This window comes from Colias eurytheme, chromosome 15 (assembly GCF_061535395.1).
Source record: "Colias eurytheme isolate Ceu_HAF_F1 chromosome 15, ilColEury1 Martin Lab GWU primary, whole genome shotgun sequence".
NCBI classification, from domain to species: Eukaryota; Metazoa; Arthropoda; class Insecta; order Lepidoptera; family Pieridae; genus Colias; species Colias eurytheme.
In genome coordinates this window covers 10,839,532-10,858,712 of record NC_142994.1, presented here as the reverse complement: position 1 = coordinate 10,858,712, position 19,181 = coordinate 10,839,532, and the positions used below count along the sequence as shown (strand labels likewise).

General features: G+C 32.1%; 1 protein-coding gene across 1 annotated transcript; it reads left to right on the top strand.

Moving 5' to 3' along the window:
• The first annotated feature begins 2,078 nt into the window (after window positions 1-2,078).
• Window positions 2,079-17,150, top strand: rtp (MORN repeat-containing protein retinophilin). The gene is made up of 4 exons (XM_090110393.1): window positions 2,079-2,115; window positions 6,953-7,148; window positions 12,268-12,377; window positions 16,533-17,150. Exons 1-4 carry the CDS (start codon window positions 2,106-2,108, stop codon window positions 16,685-16,687), a joined length of 471 nt encoding a protein of 156 aa, XP_089966519.1. The 5' UTR covers window positions 2,079-2,105; the 3' UTR covers window positions 16,688-17,150.
• The last annotated feature ends 2,031 nt before the right edge of the window (window positions 17,151-19,181 follow it).

Genomic DNA, 19,181 nt, shown 5'->3' with positions numbered 1-19,181 from the left:
ATAGATAATTAACACCCAGACATAGAGGAAACATTCATCACACAATATTAATATTTGCCCTGGGTGGGAATCGAACCCACGACCTCCGGGTTGGAAGGCACCCTGCCTTACTACCAACTAAGCCAACCGGTCAGTCAAATTATATATTATATTCCCTATAAGACGATAATTAAATAAATATACCTACAGTAATAACATAATTATACTTACTTTACTTACTTAAATTAAATATCCGAATCCGTGGCTTCGACTGGTAAAAGCAAGGGTTAAAGCAAATTTCCAAGAGCATAAATTAATATTCTGTTTTATGTTTTAATTTCAGAAAACTGAATGATGCTTTCAGTTGTCACTGTGCTAAAGGTAATTTATTGTGCTCAAAAACAGGAACATAATATTCGTTGTCGTTTATAGACTTATTATTTTTATAACTGCTTTTTATATTCTTCTACCACAATATTTTTTGATAGGTTTGAAGTCTAATTTTTAAAACATTCATTCAATTTTATCTACCAAATCTTTTTCTAGGGTATGCATTTAGTACCTAAGTGTTATTATTTATATTCCACTTTCGTTTGGAAATAGTTGAATAATGCGATATTATTAAACAATACCGGAGCAAGATTCTCTCCAGGGCATTTCCTGGAGAGAATCTTGCTCCGGTATTGTTTAATTCAAGACCAAACTCTCCTTGAAATCAAGGAGAGTTTGGTCTTGAAGATTAATCCAGGACTACTAGCTCAAGGTGCGGTCTGGTCTAGAATTTCTGAAATAGTTTTAATTAAACACAAGTTGGTAAAAGTACTGTTTCCTTGGAAATCGATTGCATGCACTCAACCATTTCGTTAAGATTTCTTAATATAATGTATGTGTGTGTGTGTGTGTGAAGTCCCGTGTCCCGAAATGGGGCTTAATGCATACATCTGTTTCATTGATCGATTTTCTTTAGGGACAAGTAGGTCAGATAAGTCTTCTTAAGTTCTTAAGGTCGGTAAGATCAGTCTTGTGTGTCTTACCATACAGACATATTTTTTAAAGAAGTGTATAATATCGTTCTCTTGATAAACATTATACAATATGCAACAAGAAATATTTTTCGTCATTAAGTTAGTAATTGGGAAATAAAGGAATAGCAATTTTTACACAGAAGAGTTGTAATAATTCTGCGAAAAAATTGTTTTAATTTTTTCTACTTCTATAGTCGATAATAAATCATATTACTATCTGCTTTCATTTTAATCTATCATCCTAATAGTTTCCAATAAATTCGATAGCACTATGCTATCGAGACAAAATACGTAGAATTTCACACAAAGCAGAGACTAGCGTGAAAACGCTTTTTCTACGAATGAAGAAATTAAAATTTAATGCCCTTCCATGAAATCTCGTTCAATTACTTACTCAATAATTTATGTTTTATAGTTTATACTCTCAGAAAGTTAGATAGTCTCGAGAGATGAATCGGATTTGATTAACACTTCGACCATCGGAACATCTTGAAGGTGAAAGGAATTGTTTTATGAAGGACTAGTTACCCTGTTTTCAGAAGGACTAGTTACCCTTGTGTGCGTGCACACGTGTCAGAAGTGAAACTTCTTTGACAAGATTCAAAGATACCAAAATCGTCGCCTTACTCCATGACGTGACGGTATTGCCATGACGTGATTTTACTCTCAACGCGTCTAAAGAAGTTTCACTTTTCTGTTCATGCGTAGCAGCAGTATTGTTCGTAGCGTGTCGTTATATTACAGTTTAGAACCTTACTCAATAAATGGACTATCCAATTCATTCATAATTTTTAATCCGAACCAATAGGACAAGAGAATAAGCTCTTTCTAACAAACAATGTATCAAATTCTATACCGCACATTTTTTATTTTCAATGTGTACCACATTTCACCCAAATTTTACACCGATCAACCTTCATCAAAATCGCAAAACAAAAAATCTGAGAAGCCCTTAATGTTTGACAATGCTATATCTATAAATTCACTAAATACAGACATTGTCACGTGTAAGCAGATCACGCGAAGTCTAAATTAGATTAAGCATTGACCAAGGAATCCCTTCAGTTTGCTAGTGGCCTGTGTTGAGTGAACATACCAACGATGATTGATGGTAAGGCTTCTGATACTTCCTTGTTATATTTAGAATGCGTTTAAAATAAGTCACAGTGATAATTATTAATTGGATTAACGATAACATGAGCTATATATTCATAACAAGAAAGGGTTTCTCCGCTTGCTGATCTCCCTCCCTAGTAGATACTATTACGGTTTACATCAAACGAGCAAATGCTAATTCGAAGCCAACTATGTCAGATGATTTTAGTGAAAACAGGCGTAGAGCATTCTTTCGTTGTTCTTAGTGCGTTCGAAAATACTGAACAACACTGAATACGAGTTTTCGTTTATACTAAAACATCATGAAATAATGCTCTTGCTATAAAGAGCTAGAGCTCTAGTTCTATGTTTTAAGGTCTATATGCACCATTAGACGTAGATTTTCATTCCCCATTTGTTATTTTAACTAGCGGATAAGGTAAAAAAGAAACTGTAAAGCATATTTTAAATGTCACTTGACATTTCATTTTAAAGTAATTTAATTATATCCTTAATTGATTGAATCGAAATGTAAAGGTTTGAGGCAGCTGGTGAAATCCGAAAGATACACGTTTACTTTACCTTTGGAATTTCATCAACACAATTATTGTAATTATAGGTCATAGAATTTGGAACAAAGATTAATTTGTAACATACGCTTACAGAAGCAAATATAAACGAGCTTATCTGTTCTTATGAGAGAATAATGAAGTAGTCATTAATTACTATCTATTGTCCAGTGATGATGTTAAACATTAAAAAATGTTACAAGTAGGCAAGAGATCATAGCCAAAACTATAAATAACAAGACCACGTCGTGATTCGTAACCCAAAACTCTAATCTATTCAAACAGGTAATAGATTTCGCGTTTCAGAAATCCAATCCATTCCAAAACGGTATATTTCCGAATGCTTAAACGGTGCTTGTGTTCAAGATGTTTAATTATATAATCTTCATCTGTCTTGGAAGTGACAGGGATATCCGATTTACCAACGCGTCGAGTTTCATTTTAGAGCTATCATTGATATCAAAATTATTCAAATCAAAATATGTAACACAAAAATACATATTCAACGGTTAAAAATTCAGGATTATAACTTCCATTTCCTAAAAACAAAAACGAAATACATTTTCAGAAATTACATTTTTATAATAAAATTTCATTTAATTTGATTTATACAGTAAAAATCCTTTGTAAAAAAACCTCTGAGGTAAATATTTCACTACCCATGAATATTTCCTGTTTGCTGTAAGAGCACTTATCCAAATTATTTGCAATGTAGGTATCTTATAAATAAATAACATTTTAAAGTAATTTACCTACTTTATCTAATATCTAATATAGCTAATATATATTATAAAGGCGACAGTTTGTAAGGATGTATGGATGTATGGATGTTTGTTACTCTTTCACGTAAAAACTACTGAACCGATTACAATGAAATTTAGCACACATATAGAGGGTAACTTGGATTAACACATAGGATAGGTTTTATCCCGGAAATCCTACGGGAACGGGAACTATGCGGGTTTTCCTTTGAAAACGCGGGTGAAGCCGCGGGCGGAAATCTAGTATATTATAAAGGCGAAAGTTTGTAAGGATGTATGGATGTATGGATGTTTGTTACTCTTTCACGTAAAAACTACTGAACCGATTACAATGAAATTTAGCACACATATAGAGGGTAAGTTGGATTAACACATGGGATAGTTTTTATCCCGGAAATCCCACGGGAACGGGAACTATGCGGGTTTTCCTTTGCAAACGCGGGCGGAAATCTAGTTGAAAATAAAGTGAAATTCCTATATATCACTGAAGGGAACTTAACCGACAAAAAATTTCGACTTAGTAATATAACTACGATTGTAATGAAATCCTATATTTTTGTCAACCTCTAGCTGGTTTACTAAATTTTACGTATTTACTGATGAAATGAAATTTATAAAATTATTTTTTAAACAAAAATTACCTTACCCTTAAAACCTTATTTCTGAAACTGACATTGAATCATATCACGTCTAGTGCGTCTATTACTCAAATGTAGGCACACAGGATAAATCAAATTAACGTGAAGTTATGTAAAAAAAACATTATAATATACCGAATATCAAGTAAAATAGATCTCTAATTTGACAAATCTTCAACGAAGGGTACAATGTGTGTATTTGTGAAATATGTATTATTAATAGTAATTAATATATTTTATATTGTTATAGCACTGATATATAACTAAGTATGTATTACTTATTCATATTCTTATTATTTATTTTATGCCATCGCGTTCTCGTTCAACATTCCGTGCCAACAGGGTTGCCTGGAAGAGATTGCTTTTAAGCAATAAGGCCGCCTTTTTGTATGTATACAGTGCCTTTATGTTTCTTTTTTTAATTATTGTATTTTGTTTTTCCATGCTTGGTGTATATGTACAATAAAGTATCAAATAAATAAATAAATAAGTATCAAATACAATATACATGTAAATAGTTAGGGGATAATTTGTTGAGCTAATAACGGGTGATTTTTTAAGAGGTTAGGATTTGATTTTCAAAAAAAACACAAAAAATTTGAAAAATTCGTTGTAATCTATAATGGAATCGATAGAACGATCAATATAATTTAATGTTTGAAGATGATTTCATGCAAATGCTGGCCGTGGCTCCGGTTTAGATGGCCCATTCGCAAGGCCCAATTTCGGCACACTCTCTACAACATATCGGCCGGTATATCACGAATAAATGCTTCAATATTGGCTCCCAGTGCGTTAATCGTTGCTGGTTTATCCCTGTAGGCATAAGAAATAGTCCAAAGGCGTTAGATCACACGATCTAGGTGGCCAATCGACGGGCCCAAAACATGAGATAAACTGTTCGCCGAAGACGGCTCTCAATTGGGCTATTGTTTCGCGTGCCGTGTGTCATGTGGCACCGTCTTTTTGAAACCACATGTGAGGCATGTCCAATTCTTCCATTTTGGGCAAAAAAAAATCGCCAATCGAAGAAGTGCATCGCGCACTTCTTAACCGACTTCACACTCTCTTAACCGAGCATGCATTTTGATAGTAAAATTCAATAATTTGCAAGCGTTGTTCGTTCGTAAGTCGATTCATGCTTAAATTATAGACCAAACTGAACAAGTTTGATAAAGACACAAGACACGATTCACGCGTGATCTATCAAAAACAGTATTGCCAAAAAGAAACCAGCAAAAAAATCACCCTATAGTTTATATTATGTCTGTCACCGGTCACGTATAGTGAAATGTTTCTTAAAATTGTAATATATTTTTCATAAAATAGGAAATTATCTCATTTATATTAATATTCTATTTCGATATTATTACATGAATGAATCGTTTCTGAAATTGTAATAATCGTTGTATTCAATTCATAAAAATACAATAAAATATGAGTGATTCGTTAGTAACATGGTTTTACTGAAAATTTCATAGACACATAATTGTATCAATTCGTTGTTACCATAATAAAAGATTATGAAGGAATTACCAAAATTTTATCCGCACTAAAAATATTTCTATTGGAACGCCGTTCGGAGAATTAAATCTTATGAAAATATTAGGTACCAATTTATAATCAATCTTCAGTCAAATTAATGGAAGCTCATTGATATCATTTTGTCTTAAATCCCAAAAGGAAAAATTCGTGAACCCTTTCAAATTTTATTTCACTGTTTAATAAAAAAAATATCTCAATCTCTATTGAAAGACATTGAACTTCAGATTAACCGATATTATACGTTACGTTTATTTACTTATTTTAATAGTGTTTAAAATTCTAAAACCTTTTAAGGGCCGATTTTTCAATCCATGGTTAAAACTTATTCGCCGAATAAAGTATTACACGATAATAGACGGGCAAAGAATACATTTTTGAAATGGTAGTTTAATACGTTATTCGACGAATAAGTATTTAACCAAGGATGGAAAAATCAGCCCTAAATGAACTCTTAGAAACAAGAGGTGTTATGCTGATGCTTTTGAATATAATATAGCCTTATTAAGATAATGTACATTATGAAGAAAGGCCAAACTAAACGTTAGAGTAAGGTTGTTTGAAACATGAACCATAATATCTAATTAGTACTGTGCTAGTTTGAATTTACGGTAACGGTATAAATTTAGTGTTTAATATAATTTACGAACATCTTCAATTAATAAAGAGTCTGTTTACTGTATCTCACAACCAATACTTTTTATTAGAAGTACTGTTTTTCAGGAGCCTGTCTTCTTATTAAAAGTCTACATAACATTTTATAAAGTAAATCAAATTTGCATAGTAATTTTCTGTACAAAAAGTAATGATATCCCATCAAAACCACAAATGTAAAAATGGGAGCCAAGCTCAATCGCTGACCCAACTGACATTATATAATTGTTTAAGATTTAATACTAACAGTGCATTTTCATTAAGGACAGGAGGAAGAAAAATAACAATTTTTGTGATTGATAAAACATCTACACATGAATAATTAAAAATATCATGTAAACATTAAAACCTGAGCGTATTATAGTTTCTCAATAGGGGATTAGTAGAGCTGATTATTATTATAACAAGTAAACTAACATACATTACAACTGGGTTTTCCCATACTTTATTTCTTTTTATTATATTTAAAACTAGCTGCACTCCGCGGTTTCACCCGCGTGGCTCCGCTCCTGTTAGTCTGAGCGTGATGATATATAACTTATGATATATTCCTCGATGAATAGGCTATCTAACACCGAAAGAATTTTTCAAATCGGACCATTAGTTCCTGAGATTAGCGCGTTCAAACAAACAAACTCTTTAGCTTTATAATATTAGTATAGATGACGTGGCTTTAAATCTACTTCCAGCATCAGAACCCGGCGCGGCGAAGACCGGCGCGTACAAATACGAAGATGGTACCAAGTATGTGGGTGACTGGAACTCCAAGGGCCAGAAGCATGGAATGGGCCACCTCATCCTGCCTGATGGGACGAGGTATGACGGGTCTTTGATGAGCGGCCTCTGCTCTGGCCTTGGAGTTATGACGTTCCCTGATGGTGCCAAGTGAGTTCCTATTTGTGGTTTAAATAGTGCCAGTAAGTAAAAGTATGTTTTTTTTGTGTCCTAAATAATAATAGTTAGTGGTAATTAGGGCATGCAGAACCGGATCCGGTTCCAAGTTTTTGAAACCCGGTTCCAAATCGAGCTCAGAACCGGGTAGAACCGGGTTACCCGGTTCTTTTATAATACTTCGGAAAAAATACGAAATTAATCAAAAGTAACTGTAAAAGTTCCTGATAGGCCTTTATTTTACGCGGCTTGTGTCTTATTTTATTAAATTAATAAAGAAACAAAATTTCAATACTTCTCTTTATTTATCAGTCTTATAAAAGTACCTTGGCCCTTAGTCAAACGTCAGTATCGCCGAGGAATAGAAATTGCTAACGCTAATTATTGACATAAGCTCATGATATTTTGGTAATGGTTCGGTCACACTACCAACGACGATGACGACCACGACCAAAATTCAAATCTTGCCAAAATTTATTCAAAATAAAATATTTAAATCTCCCGTCATTACGGTACTCGGAAAAATTTTTTTTTTTGCGATTTTCGCCGAGACGGTAAGTTTATCATACAATCACCTGGAACCAAAATTGTACATCATAAAATTATCTATAAAAAAGGTTAAATACATTTTTTTCTAGGAGCTACCGTTTCTACGAAAAACCTATTTTTTTATCCATTGATCTCGAAAAAATTTTTTTAATTGTGTTTTGCACAATTTATTTAATTTCGACTGGATGAAAATTTTGTTCGTGGTCGTCGTCGTCGTTGGTAGTGTGACCGAATCCTTAGGCAAAACATCATACGCTTATGTCAATTTGTATCGATAGCGTATTCTATTCCTTAGCGTTTTGACGGTTGTCTCGGCGCTCTTGTTATCATAATATCACATAAAAACATGAAAAGTACCCAGCTGTAGGTTTTGAGTCCCATGCGATGCGAATGTCGAAATTTTCGAAAATTTTCAGCATTTACGGCTGTATCTTTTGATGCGTTGGCTTGTGAGTTCGACTTTTTCACATAAAAGGGACCGAAGACTTGAGTATTCGATATAAATTTCAGCTTGATACCAAAAACAAAAACATGACTGGACCATTAAATATGAATCAGTTAAATTAACAGCTTTTCAAATTCACGAGAAATCTAATAAAAATATTTCTGTAGCCTAATTTTTGTCATTTTCGAAGCCTAATTTTTTTTGGTAATACATACAACTAAGGTTAGACAACCAATCGGAGCCACGTTTGAGGCGTGGCACGAACATTCGCGATGCACGTGAGTCTGACGTTGCCAGATACAATAAATTTGTTAAAATGATGCAGCAAAATATAAATAATACTTTATATTTTAATATTTTGGTTGGAACCGGGAGAACCGGGTTTCATACTATTCAGACCCGGTTCTCAAGATCATCAAAAAACCCGGGTTTACCCGGGTTTTTCGGAACCGGGTAAACCCGGGTGCATGCCCTAGTGGTAATATAGTATGTTTGGGTGTGATTTGATAATATGCAAATTAGTATGTACGCGTAATGGTTCATGGTTGCAATAGGAAAGTTTTTAAACCGATTCATCAGAAGTAAGTTACATAAATTCTTGTGACAAAGACTGTTTTCCTATTTTATTGATCGTAATTAAATTTCATTAAATTATTATGGAAAATCTATTTAATATTTTCACCATAGTTATGATAATAAATACTCACCAAATAAGTTTTAAAAATACACCCACTGTATTGTTATAAATATGTTTTATCAAATAATAGAATCTTGACAAAAATATTATTTGTCTACTAACTGAGATGACGTGCAGAATACAATACAGCGAGAAAGTTATCCTTTAAATTGTATGATATACAACATACAAGAGAATTTTCCCGGCTCTACCCAGATCTTTAATAGAAATAAAAGATTACGTCAGCGAAGAAAAATGCTTTTAGCTTTTTCTATTGATGTGAGTTATCAAATACTATTTCCTTGTGTTTGGTTTTATTATACATTTAGAAATAAAACTTATAAACGGATTTTAAACGCGATTTATTCATTGTTTGACCAAACATATCGTTTTACGGCGAAATTTCTATCAGTGAAGTTGTTTTTCAGTTAAGTTCAAGACATAAATAAAAAATATGGCAGTGAGAGTTGATTGATATTAAAAAAAAATAATAAACAACATTATCTAACAATTACTATTGTCTAGACTCATATGTATATGTGACTCATACTAATAATGTAATGTTACCTTGTCTCACCAGATGGGATGAAGATACGACTGGCCTGATTAACTAGCTTTTGGCCTAGACAGTCCAAACTACATTACTTGTAACTTGTTTGTGGATATTTGAAATGTTTTCTAGTAAATTCTAGACCTGATAAATAAAAATGTCTATTTTGTTTTGTATTTCGTTTTCATTGTGAAATAATATACGTAAATTGGTCGTGAGACGTATTCTTTCGCAACTTTATATAGGTAGTTGTAGAAATTGTGACTAGAATAGAAATAAGAAGTTCTTATTTTTACCTTTTTATCCTTTATTTTAGCCTTTTCAAAGAGAAAATTTGTTGGCTGTTATGTTATGTGATCAAGATGATCCAACATAGTCTTTTTGGCATAAACCCTTATGTAAAATAGAAAGAGTAGATTAGATTATTGCATCACTAAAACAAAAGAGGTAGGTTTTAAATTAAGCCCCTAATAAAATTCGATTATTTTGCATCTTTTAAGCTAAAAATTACCTGTAATTATAGAGCAAGCAAGATAAACAGATTCTAAATAATTAGAAACATGGCCATTATGCCCTTTGGAACATTAATTACAAAATACCTGGACGAATAATTAAATCAGATATTTAGGTTTAGACTCTTAGCAACAATTTACAGCAAATTGCTACCTATGGGATAAGCGTGGAAAATTGTAGAACATTTTTTTTATGATAAATGTAAATGATGTATTAGTATCTCCACAATTGCGTAATTATTTCAAATAGAGATTTAGAATAATTAATTTAAGAATAACTAGCTTTCCGCCCGCGGCTTCGCCCGCATTCCGCATTCAAAGATAAACCCGCATAGTTCCCGTTCCCGTGGGATTTCCAGGATAAAACCTATCCTATGTGTTAATCCAAGTTACCCTCTATATGTGTGCTAAAATTCATTGTAATCGGTTGAGTAGTTTTTGCGTGAAAGAGTAACAAACATCCATACAAACTTTCACATATTTTATAATATTAATAGGAATTATTAGGAATTAAATTAATATTATTATAATTGTTTAATTATGGAAGATTTGTTTTAAAATATTTATCGAAAAATATTTTTTCTCATATTACTCTTGTTAAAGAAGATTACTTCCTTCCTTTTTAAACTTGTTGTTTTATAACCAATTTCAGATGAAGCAATCAATCATAATTTGTATGTTATAAAATATTTTTTTAAAAATTAATTATGAATCTGGTACTTGGAGCTTGCAGTAATATGTGTGTTGTATCGTATGTATTGTATGCAGTTTGTAGTGTGCATTAGCGAAGTATAGCTTTTTCCGTAGTCAGTATACAGCAGCTATAAATTCATGATATATTTTTTAATAAGCATATTAAAAGGCAGTTCATAATATTTATAAGGTGTTTAATAAGGTATCGGCAAAGCACATTAAAGGGTAATAAATAATATTCGGGTCGTCAAGCACGGCCGCCTTTTGATTTGAGTAAACGTCGCAATAATTCACGGCTCATTGGTGATTTTTACGTTAAAATGCCACCTTGAAAGTCTTTGCGTTTTATTTGGTATTTAAATACTGCCTGATTAAGAGTATCTATACTAATATTATAAATCTGAAATGTTTGTTAGTTTATGTGAAAAATTGTTTCAGCGTTAGACAGCCAATTTATCGGGGAAAGCTGTTATCTATTATTATAGCTATATTATATTATACCATTAAGATAAGACCAACAGGAGCGGGGCAATGCGTGTAAAACTGTGGGGCACAGCTAGTGTTATATTTTATTATATTTATGTAAAAAAACTTAATATTATTAATTTAAATTAATTTTTTTGTTGTACAAAAAATGTTAAGTGTAAATTTAGGATAAAGCATGACAAAAATATTTCATTTGTAACGAGTTTTTAAATCTTTCCATAATCCATTAGTTTGTTTAGTACTTAGCGCCAAAAAATACATTATTCAATCGTTTGCCTGTTTCACATTGATAAATAACTTCCAGACGGTTGGATTTCGAAGAAAAACTCCAATCTTCACACAGCATTTTATGAAATTTACTCCAACTTATCTGTAGCAATATTGGCGGGAAGCATGAGTAATATTATGCTTAAATATTAAATATTTTTCTCACTCAATTTAGCTTAGCAAAATTGTGTTTCCAATTTTGTGCTAATAAATTTGATCAGGCGCAGATATTTTATGTTGAATATTGCGATTATTTACTATGGCAATACGATTTATTCTCTTCGAAAGTTTGATTCAGTATAATCAGAATTAAAATAGGTACTTAGTTAGATGCATCCCTTTGAATATTTTCATAAAAACTTAAAATAACACCTAAAGATTGATTATGAAGTGTCGAGCACTTACCATTTTCTGAAAACCATTTGACGTTATTAAAATTTCAGTTAGAAGCACGTCATTTAACTTTAGGCTTCATGTTTAAGCTAAGTAGAGATGACACGTGAACATAGATGAATATTTAAATCTTAGGTACCTACCAATTATCCATTATGGTTTTCTAAATCACTGAGCATTTATATTCAATTAATAATACGTTAGTATTTTCTTATTTGAATTTTATGTTAATATCATATCTAAATGCAGACATTAAAGTTGATCTAATGAATAAATAAAATATGCGTTTAAATTCAGTTAAAACTCTTTGATTTCTCGAAAGTATCATGATAGTAAGTATTACATGAATTGCAGTATAAATAAGACGAATAAATAGCATCAATTGTATACTTACATAATATTATTATATACAAATGATCCTTCAAGAAACTATATCAATAGAGTGATAAAAGACTACATGTATTTCTCGTGCTCAGTACAAATAGCACTTTATTCCAAGGTATTCCACTTTATTCCATGTGAATGTAAGGTTCTTATTCTAGGTATGAAGGAGAATTCATGCAAGGCTGGTTCCACGGCCACGGAGTGTTCTGGAGAGCTGATGGTATGAAGTTCGAGGGGGAATTTCGTGGTGGACGTGTTTGGGGACTTGGTAATTGTGATTTTTATCTGTAGCTGTAAAGGTTTTTTAGATTATAAGACAAATATATTTATTTATATAAACATTAACACCAACATACATCCATTATAATTAATGCCTATAAACAGACATACACAAATTAATAATTAACATAATATTATTATACAGGTGCAATAATCACGTATAGGCTAACACCACTTGCCTATAAAACAAAATTCCTTTGGCAAAAAAATAAAAATTCAAACTCCAATCAAACTGTTGTTATTCGAAAGAGCTTATTCGCCGCTTATGAGTAAAATATGTAAAGACTTCAAGCATGCACATATTATCCACAGATACGAATTGTGACTACTTTATTTCTTTAATGCAACTTATGAAAGTATCACCAAATAAAAAATATACCCTATTTAAATAAGCGATTTTAAGAACATAATTTGCGACAATCATATAATGCGTATAACCATTACTTAAATCTTAGAGCATTAAAACAATAATATAATATAACTAGCGGTCCGCCCCGGCTTCGCTCGTGGTACATATGAAAAATAGATGTTGGCCGATTCTCAGACTTACCCGATATGCACAGAAAAATTCATGAGAATCGGTCCACCCGTTTCGGAGGAGTATGCAGACTAACATTGTGACACGAGAATTTTATATATAAGATAAGATAATATTAATATATGCAATTAACTTTCGACATTCATGCTTCTAAAAGCTACCAAATAACAATAACTCAAAATACATGTACTGGATAATATTACCGGGATATCTAACCCTGGAATTCCAGTGGGATAGTACATTTTTATCTCGCGTGAAACTGCAATTTTGTTTAAAAGTTTCTCTTTGAACAATGATTTCAATAGCGTCTAGTTCGGGACAAGAGATTTTAAATAAAATTGATGATGTTTTAGCAATATAAACAGTATATACGGAAAAAGTAGTACCTAAATAGTATTTATAACATCTTATATGTAAAAATATATTGCAACTAAAGAGTACATTGTTTGAATTTCTAAATAACAGCCACATTAAAAAATTCTTTAAAGCTATTTTAACCTGAAACTTGAAGAAGATTAATTAACTTTTTAACATTCCGCAACAACCCTTAAAAACTGAAAAAGAAATGTAGGTAATGAAAAATAACGTGTGAAATATTATGATTCGATGTTGAATAAAATTGAATTTAAAATTACCTGAAGCCCGTGGCTTTACTCGCATGATAATAATATTCTGGTAGAGAGAGGTAGAGGTAGAGTAAGTAACCTTTTTGGGTGTTCCAGTCCATCTTTTTACTAAATTTCATGGAGAAAGGATCTATCCTCAAAGGAAAACATACATATGTTTTCCTTACTCTTTTTTATTCAAGTTTATTATATTAGTCGGTCAGAATTATCGGTAATAATTCAATAAACTAAAACTCTACATATTACAACTTTGATATAATATTACCTATTTAATATCTACGAGTTAGCTTCTGATAGTTTCTATTCCAAAATACATATTTAACTATTTTCAACATCCGAATTGATATAACTTTCCCTTGCAACTTTGAGTCGGTTCATTCAATGAAACTAGAGGTTTATATAAGTACTAGCTTTCCGCCCGCGACTTCGCCCGCGCAGTAAAAGGACCCGCTTAGCCCTTTACCCGTGGGATTTCCGGGGTAAAACCTCTAATACTGTTTCCCTTCTCAGGTATTCAACTATCTTAAGATCAAATTTTATGCAAATCGGTTCAGTGTTTCGAGGCGTGAAGAAAGGACAGATAGACGGACAGAGTAATTAAAGTTAATACGACGAATAACTACTTCGTTAATGAAGTATGTCGCGAAAATAATAATATTATACCTACCTATAAATGCATCCAAAAATCTTAAATTTTAAAAACAATTCCTCAAAATTAAAATATTTTAAAGTCCAATGTTACGACCTTAATTATTACGAAATAAAAATATCTTTAAGAAACGTGAACCGGGACAATCTCACTTTCTTGAAAAATATTTCCGTGAAAATTAAATCTAAAGAGAGACGAATAATAAGTTAAATTTTTAACCGCCTAAAATTTATATTAATATTATAAACAGAAAAAGAGACTTTAGACCTTTATATCGATTTAATTCAGTAACTCTTTGCCCTACTTTAAAAATAAACTATATGATAGCGATCTACACCTTTAATATTATGTTAAGTACATAATATTATGGTACATTTAATTTTTTATATCGCGGGTTAATCCGGGTGAAGCCAGGATAAGAGCCTAGTAAATAGTGTCGAATACATAATATATTATAATTCTTAGACTAAGGTTGTATCTTAGGGGGAAGTATGAGCCGTAATAGTCTGCTTATAAATATACGAAAAAAGATTCAAGTTTTGTGTATTTACATAATATGTTAATAATAGAAAAACTCAACTACTTAACCGAATTTTAAAGTTATTTCACCACTAGAAAGCTACTCTTGAGTGGCATACGCTAAATATTTCTTGGTTTTTCTTTGTTCAACACAGGGCCGAGGCAAAAAACTAGTAAAATAATAACCAATAGATTTTAAAGTTAATCGAAATTTTTTGAAACTTAACTATTATAGAAAGTACTTATAGCGTGTGTTACTTTTGTTTTTCTCTTTCTACTAGGTTATGGGGAATTTTTCTTTTTCAAATTAAATAAATAATAAATAATTGAATTAATTTTATACAGTCATATAAATGATCTTTCTTTCTTTCTTTCAAATATTTCTTTCTAATTTCAGACCAACATTTTGCGTGTTTTTTGAAGAGCTAAGTTTAGACAAGGAATATGGATCAAATACATTTAATTCAAATACAAATTTGTCTAGTGAATCTTGTATTGACATAAAATCGACACCAGAATCAATCTAGAATATTGATATTTAGGTTATCAATAGACTTGTTGTTAGTATAGGGCTTCTCAGGTCACTGAAGGTTTAATGGGATTACATGAAGTAAAAACATTTAACCTGTATAACCTTGATAGAATATTCTTTGAGTGAATAGTATTGGTTTCTATCAATTTCTATGAAAACACAAAAAGGCAAAAATATACTTGATGATTAAAGACCAAAAAGATTAATTGCGCGAAAATATATCTAGCTTTAAAGCGCGTCACACACGGTGAAGATACTAGACCCCTGTAGAACCGCCATCCTGTTACAAATGACGCGAAATTTTGTGGGTCATTTGTAACAGGATGGCGGTTCTACAGGGGTCTTAGTACGCAATGACAAAAAGAAAAATGATGGTCCGAACGCTGATACCGGATGCGTTAAGATACTGTAATATAAAATATAACAGTATCTTAAGGTAAAATATTATAGTATCTTCACCGTGTGTGACGCGCTTAAACGTGTTGTGTTTACAGTAAAATATCTAAATCTCGTAATTCGTGTTATGGCTCTACTAAAAACACTCTAGGACGCGTTGTGGCAATAAAGAAAGACCATGATGCATTCTGAACATTAATTTATTTCCAACTAGCTTTCCGCCCGCGGCTTCGCATCCGTAGTCAAATAAAATCTCGCATAAATCCCATTCTCGTAGTATTTCCGGGATAAAACCTATCCTATGTCCTATCCTATCTCAGGTCTCCATTTATCTCTGTACCAAATTTCATCCAAATCGGTCAGGGGTTGAGGCGTGAAAAATATAGACAGACAGAAAGAGTTACTTTCTCGTTTAAATAATTAAGTTGAGATAACATGATAGAAATAATGATGTTACCATGGTAACATCTCCAGTAGTTAGTAGGTACTCATTAAAGAAAATGAGTTAATATGTTATTATGATTATAGCTTCATAAATAAAGATATTATCTGGTCTACACATACTATGAGCAATAATTTCGTTGAAATTGGGTTACGTATTTAAATAATTGGTCTATGGACTTTCTAACAACCGTATTATGCAATAATAAACTATATGAAAACAAAAAAAAGTACGTACATGTTATTTTTTAGCTAGAGTGTTTAGGTGTATCTCCGAAAAAAAGATGACAAATATGATTATGATCGTATATTGGAACTAGGCACTATACAAGAGTTCAACAAGTAATCCTCCTTAATTGGCAAATGCGAATGATGAGATGTGAAATTCTTCGGCATAACTAATTGTTTATTAATTATTTTCAAATCTTCCTTATTTTTTCTAGGTCTCGTCACATTCTGCGACGGCAGCAATGGTTTCCCAAGAAACGAGGGCTTCTTCCAAGACTGCAAGATGATCAGACGCAAGCGATGTCCAGAAGTTGTACAGCGCGCGCAAAAAGTTGCTTATATGGCCCGAGCCCAGTGCCAGCAAGTTTAATACCTTATGTTATTGGAATAGAGCTTATTTTTAAACAACACTCTATTATTTCTAAGATCTGAACTTGTCTTAAAGATGTTCAGGCGCAAGAGATGGCCTGAAGTTTTGTAACGACATCAAAAAGTGGCTTATATAGCCCGAGCTCAGTGCCAGCAAGTTTAATACCTTATGTTATTGGAATAGAGATTATTTTTAAATATCACTGTGTTATTTCTAAGATCTGAGATTGTCTTGGGGGCAATGGAGGAGGATAGGTACAATTGGATTTTCCTTTAAAAGCAAAACAATAGGTAAATCTTTTTACTAAAGAAATGTATGTTCAAGGGTACGTTATTGTTATTCAAATCTGTGATCCCAAATGTTATATTTCATATAAAAACACGCAGATCTACTATTATCTTTATACTAAAATAAAAAAATGTTTACTTAAAAACTGCGCCAATTCATCACAGAATAAGTTAAGATAATGTGTAATCTAAGTTTAATTAAAAAACTATTAAATGGTTTTTGTCGTAAATATTTATTACACCCTTTTTATAATATCTTTTAAGACGTGGAAATTAAACCCGCATACTCTGGCACAATAGAAATTCTCTTTTTTACAGACAAAGAAGTTGTAAACAGTATGCTTATTTCTTATTTTACTTTCAGTGAATTTAAAATTTAAACTTAACTACCTGACCCGGAAAACTTTGTTCTGCTGTACTCTTAACATTTATTCCTATTGTAATTTGTATGAAAAATAGATGTTGTTCGACCCTCAGACCGATCCGATAAGCACTCAAAGTTTCATCAAAATCGGTCCAGCCATTTCGAAAGAGCTTGGTAACAAATACTGCGCCATGACACACTTTTGTATCAGATATAGATAATATTATGTCCTTACATCCTTAACAGTTCACTTTGAAATTTACAATAAGGTATTTTTATTTGAAGCTCACTGTTTTGGAGAATGGCAAACTCCCATAGGACTTTGGGCCTGATCGTTACACTGATGATTTATGTGGGGTTAAATAGATAAAAATATACAGATTCTATATATATAACAATTAAAGATCTGTTCTATGGGATAGAAGAGATATTGAGCATGTAACGTCACTAAAATTGAGGTTAGGTTTGCTCGAGTTCAATGAATAGCTTTGTTTCTTTCTAAGTAGAGGTAAGTTTATATTCTATAATATACATTATTTAGATAAAGAGTGTAACAGAAGAACAGTTAGGTAATAGAGATATTGGATCGAACTTTTATTCTTTTAGATTACCTACCAAAACATCGTAGGTACTTATATATAAAATAAAACACGTTTTTTCATAAATCGTTTATTCATCATTATCATCATAAACAATTAACACATCATCCAGAAACTGTGCTGGCGGCATTAAATCTGGTTGATACCTTGCCCAGCTAAGGTACCATATTATGCACATAACGTGACAGCAGCAACCTACAGTTCTTCTTCCTACTAAACAATTACAATAATAAACTGTTATTGCTTCCCTTCCTATGAGAGCCCTCACCCAGCAAGTATGACATAGATATGTTGCTCTATTTCCAATCTGTAAAGAAATACTTTGTTAGAACACCTTTTATTTTTACTTTGAGATTTAAAAAGAAGATTATTGGCAACTTTTTACTTAAAATATTATCAAAACACTCAATAACTTAAATGACGAGGTAATATCCACTCTAATATCACTGGCCACTGCTCTCATTCTTTGATCGCGTTGAGAATCAGTTCTTAGTAAATGAAACCGTGTGCGCAATACAGAACGTCCACAATAAATGCATACACGTTGATGACCAAGAGTTACAGTGTCTTCTTCATGATTTTCAATCCTCAAAGAATCATTTGCAAGTTTCCAGCATGCATCACATATGTGATCAGAGTGAGTGATCTACAAATAAAGAATTAATATTACAATTGGACAAAAGAAAGTGAATAGTGTGAGTTCGATCCAACTTGAGAGATAGGATAGTTTAAACATGTAGGTACCACGGGCGAAGCCGGGGTGGACCGCTAGTATATATGTATATAAAACAATGTGTGTTTACGTTTTTGTTTGATTTCAATAGCTAGTACTAAATACCTTAGACAATACTAATCCACTAACCGTTAGAGGAGCAGCACACCCTTGTATAATTGATATTATTGCGTTATCTTGTAACAAATGCATACGTATAGCATTGTTACGATTAGCATTAATACCACAGTTGATGCAGTTCATATTAATTGTAAATGAAAAATCGGATGCAAAGTCGGTGTCCAGGTAGGGTAGCAGTAGTGAGTCGTAAAGGCAGGTAATCAAAGTCCGGTGTGCAAGCGTTGGTTGGTAGTAATAACAGAGATCGTCAGTGTCCGTAATACGTAGCGAAAGTCGATAAAGATGAAGAAAATAAGTTAACCACGAAACGAAAAACCTCAATCAAATGTCAAAAGTCAAACGACAAACATGACATTGTAATTAAAATTGAAGCGGCCAGCTACATTTCAGA